This window comes from Erinaceus europaeus, chromosome 2 (genome assembly GCF_950295315.1).
Source record: "Erinaceus europaeus chromosome 2, mEriEur2.1, whole genome shotgun sequence".
In the NCBI taxonomy this organism is placed as follows: domain Eukaryota; kingdom Metazoa; phylum Chordata; class Mammalia; order Eulipotyphla; family Erinaceidae; genus Erinaceus; species Erinaceus europaeus.
In genome coordinates this window covers 179,069,715-179,083,466 of record NC_080163.1, presented here as the reverse complement: position 1 = coordinate 179,083,466, position 13,752 = coordinate 179,069,715, and the positions used below count along the sequence as shown (strand labels likewise).

The window sequence follows — 13,752 nt, the reverse complement described above, 5'->3', positions numbered from 1 at the left end:
AAAAAAACAGAAAAAGAAAAGAAAATGAGAGAAAAGGAAAGGAAAGGAAAGGAAAGGAAAGAAAAGGAAAGAAAAGAAAAGAAAAGAAAAAAGAAAAGAAAAAGCTGTCAGACCTGAGGAAGACTCCTTAGAGCACTGGGTCCATAGGATTCCTTCTTACCACAGGGAGGACTTCCGTGCCTGGCCCTAAATCCAAAGGCCCTTCCCCCTCAAGTGTCCAGGGCACAGAAACCAGTCCACCCCCCCATCTCATACCCCTGCCTCTCCATCTATCCACACTTCCCCTATCATGAAAAAACTGGGGTTTTACAAAACCACCCCAATATTGGAGGAAATTCAGCTCCCAGCTCTGTAAACCAGAGCTGATTATTCACTTTATATGTCATTTATCCTCAAGACTTCAAGAAAGAAAAAAAAAATAAAAGAAGAAGAAGACCACTGTGATTAGAAACAAATTGTCCTGAGTGTGATATAGAGAAGGCACTGTAGTCCCCAAATTTCCTTGTAACAAAAACAATCAAGCAAACAAACAAATAAACAAAAAAATCAATGGTATAAAATTTTGTTTCAGCTCATTGACCACGAAAAATAACAATGTCTTAATCATGATTCCTCTGTAGCATTTGGATATATGAAAACAGTTCAAAAGGAACATACGGGGTGTCCTTTGCACAAGAGTGAATGGGGTCACAGAATCCTAACATGGGCTCCCCTGTAGATATGTTCACACTGTGGGTGAGGGGCCCCAGCTGGGATGTCTTGAGAGGGATCTTCCAGTGCTGATGACAGATTGGCAAGGATTAAGGAGCGTGACACACTTTAAAATGCCTCACACCCAGATTCTCAACCACTTGGTGTGGTCTTAGCAGGGTCTGAGTTCTCAAGGGAGCTTTGCCTGGAATCTGCATGGGAACAGAAATCCTCAAATGAGGCAAGGGAGATAGCATCATGGTTATGAGATTTGGAGGCCCCAGGTTCAATCCCCTGCAGCACCATAAACCAGAGCTGTGCCCTGTAAAAAAATTTTTTTATAAAATATGTTAATTAAAAAAAAGAAAGTAATAGAAAAAGAAATCCTCAAATATCTGAGACCTGGCTGATTTTCCACCTTCCAAGTGACTCATTCATGTTCATGGCATTCTCTTGAGGGTACAGAGGGGGACATATCTGTACCCTTGGATGGCTGACAAAGTGAGGCAATGGAGTGACATCTAGTTGTAAGTCCAAAGCCAAGGACTTGTATTCACATTTGAAAAGAGCATATACAATCCCAAACTAGGTGACTTAGACCTGAGGAGCTCTAAGGGTGAGAAAGCAGAACAGTCACAGGTATAAAAGTAGTGTGAAGTGTCCCTGTGCCCCAGGTTGCTCAAGCAAGTATGACAGAAGCCCTAGTCTCTTGGGACCTCCTTTCTTTCCCATTAAAACTCAATGAGTAGGAGTGTTGGGTGGGACGGGGCCACATACAACCAACAGACACATACTAGACTATCAAATTGTTCTGTAAGGTGCTTGAAGAAGCCTTGATCTTCATGAAAAATACCATCTTCTCAAGTTCAGTTGTGACTGTGCCAGTTTGAAAAGTGAAGAGAAAAATCCAAGAAGATTTTGTTCACTTCCATGAACCCAATTATTCAGTTTCACTGACTCGTTTCTTTAAAAAAAAAAAAATGTATCTTCACTTACTTCCATAATTGAAAGAAAAACATTTGAAAGCTTTTCTGAAGATTTACAGAAATTGTTTCAATAGCTTACTTGGACATTGCTGTGCTTTGCCATGTGCATGAACCAGATTTGAGGCCAGCCCCCACTACATTTGGGGAAAGCTTGGGTGTTGTAGGCATTTTTCCCCCCTTCACTCTCTCTGTTTTCATAAAAAAAAAAAAAAATCAGTCTGGAGAGATGAAGTCCTGGTGATAAAAAAAATAATAACAATGTCTCAAGATGACACAAATATTTATACCTGGACCCTGCAGTAGTAAATAACTGTTCTTGCACTTGAATCCAGATTCCAGCTAGTCAGTCATTCAAAATAAGAGATTATACTTCTCAATAGTTTAAATCTTTGGTGGCCTCTCTAGCTTATCTGGTAGGGCATGTCTTTTGCCATGCATGGGGCCTAGTTTCAAACCCTGGTACCACATAGGAGGGGTGCAGCACTGAGGGAAGTCTTGGTCCTGTGGTGTCTTACTCTTTGCATATCATCAATTATCAATTATCTATCTATCTATTTATCTATATACCTACCTACCTATCCTTCTATATCTGAAAAAAATTATAATTAAGAAGTTGGTCAGAAAACAAAACAAACAAAAAAAACCCACCTCATATGGGTAGTGTACTGCTTTGCCAGGTATGTAACCCATTCTTGAGCCCAGTGCCCAGTGCCCACTGCAGTGGAAGAAGTTCAGTGCATTGGCATCTCTGAGTTTATCTGAAAAAGTCAGCCTTGAGCAATACAGCCCCAAATATGGAAAAAAAAAAAAAGAACAAAAATAAAAAGAAAGGAAGGAAGGGAGAAAAAGAAATAAAGGGGGAAAGAAAAACAAAACAAAGAAAGAAAGAAAGAAAGAAAAAAAAACAGGGAGTCTTGCATGCATGTGACCTCCAAAACAGAAAAAAAAAAAACGGGGGAGGGAAATCTGCAGCAGAAGTGCACCAGATTTACATATTCCTGAGGTTCAGTGCTCTTTCTGGCTCATAGAAATAAAGGAATCTCAAAAGCAGTCACTCTACAGTTCACTTCTCACAAGGGATGGTAAAACTACCACCTGTTCTCATCGTTGGCTCTGAGGGATGTGTGCCTTTGATGCCAAGGAATTTCTACTTGTTGAGGTTGTTGGCAGCTCACCCCACCTTACCACTTTGTTCACAAATCAATGATTTCTTATTCTCTCTGGTCTGTGAGAACTAGTCAACCGCTGACATGTGCGAGTGTTAGGGTAACCCTCAACAAATAAGAGTTTCTGGGGCTAGATGGTGTTCCATTTGTTTGAGCACACATATTACAGTGCATAAGGACCTGGGTTCAAGTCCCCAGTCCTCACCTACAGGGAGGAAGCAGTACTTCAAGTCTCTCTCTCTCTCTGTCTGTCTCTCTTTCCCTCCCTCCCTCTTTTTCTGCCCTTTCCTCTCAATGTCTCTCTGTCTCTATCCAAAATAAATAAAATATATTTAAAAAAATAAAAGTTGCTACTGCTGCTGAATAAATAGCCCAAGTCTCTTGGATCTTGGAAGAAAAATTCTAGTTGAGTTGCCCTGGGGGACCCCAGCAGACCAAGGTCCTCCCCTCAGCAATGGCAGCACTTTCATGAACACATTGTGAGATTCCTATTTTTCTGTTTCTTGTTTCTTCACTCATCCTTTCTGGAATCCCTTCCTTGGGATTCCACCCTCAGTTCCTTATCTCTAGGTCTAGTTTTAGGAGACATCACTTTGCTCAGCAGTGGGTCTTGGGAAACCAAAAGACTAAGAAACCTTCTCCCTGACAAGAAAGTATTCAATGTCCCATTCCATGAGCTCCTAACAGCCACTGTGGCCACTCTGCATCCTGGAAAAAACATGGTGTCCAGCCCTGGCCCAGGTGCAAGGGACAGTTCCTCCTGGACCATCCCTGTGACCTACCCCAGCCCTTCCCCCAGACCATACAAAACATTTCCATCAAAAAAGAAAAGGAACTTGTCCATCATCTAAAAAGAGCAATAATTTGGTAAATTAATTGCAAATTTGCTTTCCCTGCTTGGTTGCCTTTCTCCTTTTATGTGGATAATTCAGAGCATATTATATTAATTTGACAACAAGAGGACTTCAAAAAGAAAACTTAACCTTGTGAGCAGTGGGTTACCATTAGAGGGGTGTGTCTGGACAACTCCACAAAGAACATGAAAGACAAACTCCTCATGGAGCCAGCCAATGTCTGGGTGTACAAATGGCTAGTTTTGCTAATGAAATAGCTGTGCAGAGAGTTCCCCAACTTTAACCTTGAAAATGCACACTGCTTGCTCAAGAGGCAGAGTCTGCTCATGCAGAGACAAGATTGCCAGTGTGCCACTGTGTTTTTCAGGATGGTAATTTAATCCTTGTGACGTTTCCTCAAGAAAAGTCTCCCAATATCTAGGCCCAATCTCCCTCCCCTACCATCAACCAGCACACCTAAATTTTATCGCAGCAAATATACTTCACAATGTGTAGACATGAGAAGGTGGCACTGAAGACTGTCTTACCAGAAGCTGCAGGGTCCCTTTCACTATCCTTTCCTGTCATCTTGCAAGACACAATCACCTCCTGGAAACTCTTGCTCTCACAAAGAAACAGGGACCTCATCTATTTCTGACCAGGGGCCCAACTTTTCCTGAGAGAATCTAGGCTGGAAGGCCAAGGGCAGATCCTATGGATGATGTCAGCAGTTGTCCCAAGTCTGAGTCCCAATAGGTGGAGTTTATCATAATCCCATGTGGGGAGAGCAGGGGAATGACAGGAAAGAGGACCAGAGGAGTCCACGGCCCTCAGACTGAGCAATGAAATGAAGCCAGTAGTTTGCAGATGCCTGGATCCACCCAGCTCCCTCACAAAAGCAGAGAAGGGAGCTCTTCCTCAGGGGCAGGAATGAGGAAGAGCTGGGTGGGAGGCAGGGGTGGGGTATTACACAGTGGGTGCCGTGCACAGTGGGAGGAGACTGGGACTAGGTTCTGAACAAGGGGAGGATAAGAACCCACCAAGGTCTCCTCTAAGCCTCAGAAGTTACCACTGGGGAGTCACTTAGGAAATACCCCTGCTTTCAAAGCGGAAATGAATGAGAGACCCCATTAGAGGGATTGGATCCTCATGGTAGGAAGAGAAAATGGCAGATTTCTGGATACTCAGCTCTGGGGAGCCTTCCCGCTGTCAGCTTGAGGAGCCCACATGATCTGTTCCCTTCAGTCCCACTTGTTTCATTCCCAAGGCTTGGCCACCGTGCACTGAGCCTGTCTCTGCCAGATTGGTAAGGCCAGTGTTACACCACCAGCAAGAGCTCTTGGTCTGTGCACTGTGACTCAGTATCAAGCAGTGCCAGGCCTGCATTTAACCCCCAGTTGAGGTACTCAGGCCTCCAGCCTGAGTGGGGTCCTCTCCTCCCCACCCAGGCCCTCAGGGCAGAGATTGTTCCAAAGGGGCATCTCTGGCCTGTAGAGAATGATCAGTGGTGAGACCCTCATTGGAGGCTTGACACTGTGGCTTCTTAAAGCAAGTGGGACTTTTATCTTGGTGGAGAATGCACACTGCACACCTTCCTGTGGAGAAAGGATGCAGGAGTGGGGTGGGGAGAGGTATACACAGGCAAGAACCTGGAAACAGATGGAATGAGATCTCCCAACACTGCCCCTCTTCCCCTTTAGTGCAGCTGTGCAGACTCAGTTACACTGAGAATAACAATGGAACCATGGTGTCTGCCTTTCTGTGGAAGTGGCTCTTGGCCCCCGGGCCTGATGGCATAACTTGCTTTGCTTCATTGAGACCAGGCATTCTGGGATCCAGTGGGAAACCCAGTAGAAACCCCAGAGCTTGTTCCAGTTTCCCTTGAACATAATTGGAAACCATTATGGAGGAAAAAAAAGAAAAGGTAACAACTTCTTCAAGCACTCACTTTTCTGTTTGGAACTTGCTTCACAGAATCTCAAATTCAAAATCTCTCAGCTTTCACTTCTTCCCCATTTAAGAGTCAATCAAATACTCTTCTATATCGTGGCCATTGGGATCATTTGAACAGTTTTTATGAGAAATACTGCAAGAAAGGTTTCATGTGGTCAAGGTCAAAAAGCTGTCCAGTCAGTGGTGAAGCCTGGTTTGTCCAAGTGGACATTTCTGGACTTCTATTTCTTGTTGCACACAGGCACAGCTAGAATTTGGGGGGATAAGACTGGGGCTTGGGAGTCCATTAAAGGACAATAATGTCTTTTTCCCACAGGACAAGTTAGTGAGTAGGAGTGTGCATGGGATTTATAAGTTGAAAAAACATACCCCCCCACACACCAAAGAAGATGAAGCTTGGAAACACTGTTGAAATGTCAGGATCCTAAAGTTCAGCTTACAGGGGACTCAACAGCACAAACAAAAAGCAAAATCCAGGGACCAGGTAATAACACACCTGGTAAAGTACACATAGTAAGAAATACAAGGACCCAGTTCAAGCCCCTGCTCCCTACCTACAGGGGCGGGAGGAACACTTCAGGGGCAGTGAAGCAAGTCTCTCCCTCTATATCTCCCCTTTTCTCTCAATTTCTCTCTCTTCTATCCAATTAAAAAATGGAAAAATAGCCACCAGGAGCAGTAGATTCATAGTGCTGGCACAGAGCTCCAGTGATAACCCCAGAGACAATAAATGAATGAATAAATAAATAAATAAATATAAAAAACCTTTCTCTCTGTATATCCCAAGCTATGATGAGGGCAGAAAAGAGCCTGTTATAACAGACACAGGCACAACCAAAATAAAAAAAGTCTCTATACACAAAAAAAAGTTACCCCAAACTCCAACAGCTCCATGTGCTTTTGTATTTTAAACAGGATGATAAGGAAATGCTAAGGGTTTTTGGGTGTGTGCAGGTTTCTACACTCTAGGACCTCACTTTGTGCCCCATTCTTTCTGCCCATGGATACTGTGAGTTCCCCAGGAGTCCAGATACACTTTGGCATCTCTCTGACCTACAGAGAATGGGCAGTCGTGAGAACCTCATTGGGGACCAACCAATGTGGCTTCTTAAAGCAAATGGGACTTTTGCTTTGGAGGAGAAAGCACACTGCAAACCTTCTCCACTGAGAAGGAATACCGGCTGGAGGAAAGGGGAGTAGGGAGTAGTTGAGAACCCAGAGGTGGATGAGTCGAATTCCCCCAACTCTTCACATGTCCTCTGGCTTCTCTTTCTCACCCACCATGGTCATTCCACCCCAGACAGGAAGTTCCTTTCCATCCACCTGCTTGTAATGAATTGTGAGTTATGAGGCCCTCTTCAAAATGGGTGAAAAAATGCAAGAAGTTACCAAAGTAAATAGCCCATGGAACAGCATACATAGTATTCTTTGAAGGTCCTGCTGAAGTTTCCAACAGATAGAAGAAATGTCAAGGAATGTGGGGTGGGGAGGGATGTGTTGTGGATTGAATTAACATAATGACTCGAAACTGCACTAATGTTTCACAGCTTTTTTTTATTAGCAATACCAAGATAAGTTATTGAAGCATTTTTAGTATTGTTTTACATTCCATTCATAAATGACCTAACTTGTAACTCAGCATACAGCACACTTAAAGATATAGTTTGACACTTATTCAGAAAGCTACAATTATTATAACTTACATGCCTTCATTACCAGGAACACCTTAATTTATCTTCTAATAACTTCAACAATACGCTATTCCAAAGCACACAATAACCCAGTACAAGTTCACACATTTTGCTTTCAAATCAACCAGTTTTATGGTGTGGATGTCAAGGTGCTGGGATTTTACTGTAATCTGTTCCTGGTTAAAAATGACGACCTGACACAATATTCAACTAGTGATATTACTGCTTAAATACTATGGAGAGAGATAAGTACTGCACTTTTCTGTGTTCTTCTAAAGTGTTACAAAATACAGGACAATCAGACACAAGCAGTAATGCCAATGGGACTGGCACAAAGCCCACCTCTGAAAGCTTGGTGAACTGATGGAGCAGCCCCTTCTCCCCCCAGTCTGGTTTTCACTAGTGAAGGGATCTCCAATCCACCAGCCTTTGTCACTCAGGATTCATGATTTTGAGGGAATATTCACTCCTATTCAAGTTACTAAGCCTTTGTGATCCATGACTAATAGTGGAACATATGGGCCATATTTTTAGCCTCCCTGATTCTTTGCTATATATACTGTAGGTTGGTGTACCATGTGTATACACATACCTATGCCAATAGTAACTATTTATTCAACACACATATGTGTATACGTTCTTCTCTTGACTTTACACGATTAACAAGTTGCAGAGAGCCATCGAGGAACACGAACAGACAAGGGCAAGTCCAGCTAGACCGACTAGAACAGAGGGTGTCACTTACCTGCAAGAAAATGTGCAGATTGATTAAACAAGCCAGAAACCATTTGGGCTAGAGGCATCTGAAAGCAAGGACAGGGGCTACTTTTCCTAATTATTTAATGAAAGTACGGCAATACCACAGTATTTATATAATTTGGTCTTCCTGTCTCTGGCTAAAGCAAGAATAGGCTACATGATTAAGCAGGTTGGCAATTAGACCTAGAGGTGTGGATGATCAGCACTAAGTAATATGTAATTACCACTTATTTGAAACCTGAGTTTTGGACACAGCATCTGAAAATTAAAAAAAAAAAAGCTATATATAAAAGAAGAAAGGAGAAGGAAGGAAAGAGGGAAAGAAATGAAGAAAGAAAGAGCCTGATTCCTTCAACCGCTAAGATGTGTTCTGTCTCTAGTTGACTATTTGTTCCACGAATCACTTTGATTCAGCAGTCTAAGAAGACAGATGCCTAAACTCCAGCCCAGAGTATCTGTACCCAGCTCTAGTTGGCAAGGAGATTATTACACCATCTCTCTTTAATGGAATTGTGGCTGAGCATGCTTAGAGAGATTGTATTTCTTCAGGGGATATGGGTGTCTATTCTGACAATACTCCCCACTCTCAACATTCTCTTCTTTTCTCCCATTTTAGTGTGTGTGTGTGTGTGTGTGTGTGTGTGTGTGTGTGTGTGTGTGTGTGTGTGTTAAACCAAAGAGATTTGCTTGCTCTCTTTTTCTTCACTTTAGGATTGGTACAGGGAATAAGTATCCTACAATTCATAGAGAACAAGGACACAACAACTGAAATGAAAGCTCCCACCCAGACTTTTCTCCTGCTTGGGAGGCACTGTTGATTCAGACAGTAGCTTTTGGAGCCAAAAATATGCAGCAAAAGGAAAGGAACATAAACAAGGCTAAATGTCACCAGTGTTTGCCGACTTACAGACACCATCCATTTGTTTGTTCTGAAATGACGAGTGGACCATTTGGCAAATACAATGGTATTCACACAACAATTCTGTCATCCTGCAGTGCAAACGACATCACATCAGTGGCATTCCCGTTTAATTTAAAAAGAGGGAAGGGAAGGAGGAAGAGAATGCCAAAAGAGTTGGGAGCGGGCTGCCATTCAAAGATGATGACTCTTCATCAATGCAGTGCACACAGGGCTTTGGACAGGGGCAGGGAGGACCTGCTTAGGCATGTTGACTTCCTTGGAAGATCAGGGGCAGCACTGGTGCTTTGTCCCACAAGAACCAATGGGAAAGGCTCTGCAGTCTGTTGTGAAGCAGCCAACAGGGTAGTGATTTGTATCAACTGAGAGGTTATGTCTTAGAACTTCAGACAAATCCTATCAGATCTAACACACAACTGCAGTGAATAGGTTGGCATATGGACATCTATTACCAATCTATAAATAATGAAGCTAGGTAATGAAATCAGTAACAGAGTTGTGGGCTTATCCACACACTTTGCAGGCCATGCCAGATGATAATCAGCTCATAAAGAAGGAGAGAGAAGAAGTGATAGTTTATGATTCATTTGACTTATTATTATTACTTGTCATCACTTCCCCAGGCTGATTTTTTTTTCAAATAGAAGACAGAGACAGAGTAAAAGATAGTGTAGCATAGAAGCTTCCTTCAGTGTGGTAGGAGACGGGTTTGAATCTGTGGCATAGCCATAACAAAGCAAATGTACTATCCAAGTGAGCTATCTTGCTGACCTGGATAATTTGATGTTACAGCAAAACCAAATGCAGAGATAACCTGGACCTCCCTGTCTGTCTCCCTTGTGTTAGCTGAGTCTGGTCTCCCATATATTGACAGATAGGAATTTTGTGTTTCCTAACTGAAGTTCCCTTATCCTTAGTGAACCTCTTTATTTGACTATAGACTGCTGGCTTCAGAACCACATGTCAGAATCTAAATCATCTACAAGTCCCCAAATATTCTAAGTGCCACAAGCTAAAGTACAGGAGGAGGGAGTTTTCTTGGTGATCTCCAGCTAAAAATGGTAGTCATTTAGTGACGTAAGACTTAGGGGCATCTTCTATCAGGAGTAGAACTGGGTAGAAATTTAAATGTTATGATCATCATGATGGGATATACTCTCAAAAGAACTCAAAGTACCTTCAAAACTAAGATTCTCCCACACACCAAGAAATAGCTGTCAATGAGGTGGCATGTCAGACATGAGAAACATAATGTGTCTCTAACATTTTGAGGGAAAGTAAGAGCTGTGTCTGTTTAGGGCTAAAGATACTCTGGACACACAAAGTCATTTGGGCACTGGTATCATTTCTTTGAAATGAGCCCAAGGTGAGTATTTAACTTCATTATATAGCATTCATTATATGATTCAACTGAGAATCAGTTCAGTTACTTACAAGTATAGAAACTCAGATCATCGTCAGATTTCCTGCCTCTACCTGCTCTACCTGCTAAGGACCTGCTATGTGTCATGGAGTGGGTGTTCTCACACAAATGTAATGCATGGCGATGTGACCTTCTGGAAACAAAGAGTCTAGCATTCTGGATTTGGCATTTCATGCAAGAGAGGGAGCTGTGCAATTATTGACGTGGGTCCCCTTGCACTATACTAGTGGCCAATTGGATGGAAAAGGACAGGTATCTGCAATCTTCTCTGGAGACAATCACAGCAATGCATCCTTCTTTATACTAGGCAGAAGTTGGCAAACTGTAACCCCTGAGTCGATCCCAGTCACTACCTGTTTAGAAGGTCAAGTTCTATTGGAATGTAGTTGTGCTTATTTGTTACTTATCTTACATGGCTATTTTGGAGATATCCAGTAGAGCTGAAAAGCTACAACAGAGACCAAATGGCCTCTTGAAGAAAATGGTTGGCAGTGCAGTCAATCAAAAAGGTTTTAAACGGTGTAGCCAATAAAATGGTGAATAATTTCAGGCTGCCTATGCTGAGAAATTCTGAAGACTAGAAATCACATTTTAGGAGTGTTAAGTCTGGTTATCCTGGTTCATTTCATCAACATGAAGTAAAGAATTTATTTTGAATTTGAATTTATTTATTTAGTGTTTTTGTTGTTGTTGTTGTTTGCCACAAGCATTATCTCTAGGTCTGGATGATTGTATTCCATTATTCCTGATAGTCATTTTCTTTCCTTCTCTCTTTTTGATAGAAGAGAGGCAGAAAGACAGAGAGAGAGAGAGAGAGAGAGAGAGAGAGAGAGAGAGAGAGAGAAAACATTGTCTCATTGCTCATGATGCTTCATTCCTGTAGGTGGGGACATCAGAGACTCCAACCCAAGTTCTTTTTTTTTTTTAATTTTTTTTAAATTTATTTTATTGATTCCCTTTTGTTGCCCTTGTTGTTTCATTGTTGTAGTTATTGATGTCATCGTTGTTGGATAGGACAGAGAGAAATGGAGAGAGGAGGGAAAGACAGAGAGGGGGATAGAAAGACAGACACCTGCAGACCTGCTTCACCGCCTGTGAAGTGACTCCCCTGCAGGTGGGGAGCCGGGGGCTCGAACCGGGAACCTTACGCAGGTCCTTGCGCTTTGCGCCACCTGCGCTTAACCCGCTGCGCTACAGCCCGACTCCCCCAACCCAAGTTCTTGTGCATGGTAATATATGTTCTCCTCCAGGTGAGCCGCCACCTGGCTTCTCTTGTAGTTGTTTTTGTTTGTTTTGTTCTGATTTAGGGAGAGAGTCCCAGTTTTCTCATTGCTGTGAAAATCCAGGGAATCCTTAGTCTCATGCATAATTTGTGTTAGGAAACTCAATTTCCAAATAGCCGAAGGATGATAAACTTGGGAGAAGATGAGGCTCTTACTGCTAATGGCCATGCCTTCCCATTCATTGTCTATAAGGAATCTATGGAACCACACACAAAGACCTCACACCTATGGTAGACAGGATGATAGAGTCTGCTCATCCAGCCTGGCCTCAGAGAGTCATATAACTCCCGGGAAGCGCTCCAAAGGGTGAAGGGATTGGTGATGTCCCCCTCTGCCTTTCCTTTCCTCTGATTTTAAGTTTTCTCCTATTGACCCTATACCTAGGCTCACAAAATGACTCAGAACAATCTCTGCTTATAAGATGTAACACAGTGCCCCCTAGTCATCTACCTCAGGGAAGAAGGAAGGGTAATCTGATTGTACCCCAATGCACAAATTCTGGGTGGGGTAGCCTCTGTAGCCCTGCCCTGCATCTAGCCCCAAAGGTGCCATGCAGACCAATCACTGTGCTCTCTGATATACATAGAAATCCCTACTGTCTGTGCTTCCTCAGATCTCCAAACTATTGACTGACCCAAGAGTTTATCAGTTTCTGACCAGTACTGTGGCTGCTGCTCCAGTCTGCTTTTATCACCTAACTAAATACTCAAGTAGATCCTGTCTCATTGAAAAACCAAGAACAAAAATCCATTCCAGCAAAGTGGAGGGCACATCCAAGTTCTCCAGCGGCAGGGACGTGGAACATTCTTTAGCTGGAAAAAGAAATGTGAGCCAAGCCTGGAGTCTAAAAGTCACCTCAGTAAATGAAAGATTTAACTGGGGTAGGACTGCATATAAGGACATTTGATCCATAGTGGGATATGACTGACATTTATAAGCAGAAGGGTCTGTCCTCTTATATAACTCAAGAGAACCCCATGAGGATCACCTGGTACGCAGTCCTGACAGAGTAATCTTCTAGAAAACATTTTTTTTGGACATTCATGGTCAAGCTTTCAACATTGGCCTTTTCTATAGGCCCATCCTTCTACACTGACAGGACATGCTCTACCCAAGTATCTCTTCCTGTGCCAGGATTAGAATCACAGTGAGCATAGTGACTCTGGGGGCTGAACCTGAGACTTCTGGTGCCTCAGGCATGAGAGTCTATTGTGTAAACCACTGTGGTATGTTCTCTGACTGAAGTAAACTAAGTATGAATGGGCAAGTCAAGACTAGTCAGGAGAAATGCTAAGGTCCAACACATAAGAAACATAAGAGTAGAGTAGTAACAGAAAGCAGGGAAGTAAGATTAAGGAAGCACCTGGGAGCAGGGCTTACAACATGAGTATTATTCACAGACATTGGTGTTAAAACCCTCTTCTCCAACTCATGTCTCTGAGGAGTTGCTGAGCTCTGTGGGGAGTCTACATGATTTGATCAGGTACTTACTGATATTTCTTCAAATGCTTTTACACCCACGAGGATAGAAATAGATCTTATAAGAAACAGCACTAGCTCTTCTTATAAGCCTATTTCTAGGGGGTATTGAAGTGGGGATTTTACTGTACCAACCAGAGAGAATTATATACCATGAGATGAGAAATACTAAATAGTTCTTTAGCTTGGCAAAGCTCATCGCCTTGAAGACACTAGCTGTAGAGTTGTTAGACTGGCTTGGAAATCTTTATCTGCATCAGGTGTGTCAGAGAAGAAGGGACAAACATTGAGAATATTTTATTCCTCACACCAATACAATTTCCATCCTGCACTGTGAATGTGCATTTACAACTCTCACCTATTATTTGTACTTCTTGCAATGCTAGAAAGAGAAAGAGTGGACTGCAAAAAAAAAAAAAAAAAAAACCTCACTTTGTAGCCCAGTGAAATTAAGCTTTCCTCCCAGATATAAATTCTTAGAAAGGATGAGTATGTCTGGCTACTAGAATACTAGAGCAGCCAAGAAGAAAATAAGAAGAGGATTTTCATTATCCTGGGCCAGATGTGGGA

At 42.5% G+C, this 13,752-nt stretch overlaps 1 protein-coding gene across 10 annotated transcripts in view; it reads right to left on the bottom strand.

Annotated features, from left to right (window-relative positions):
- ZNF536 (zinc finger protein 536) overlaps positions 1-13,752 on the bottom strand; it is a 594,001-nt gene that overhangs the window by 183,029 nt on the left and 397,220 nt on the right. For 2 of the 10 annotated variants that reach the window (XM_060185651.1, XM_060185652.1), the window contains one exon: positions 7,163-8,064. The exons of the other annotated variants lie outside the window; for them this stretch is intronic. In XM_060185651.1, coding sequence (XP_060041634.1) covers positions 8,057-8,064 — 8 coding nt within the window. In that variant the 3' untranslated portion in view covers positions 7,163-8,056. Of the gene's footprint in view, positions 1-7,162; positions 8,065-13,752 lie in introns of those variants that run through there. 10 annotated transcript variants of the gene reach the window in all.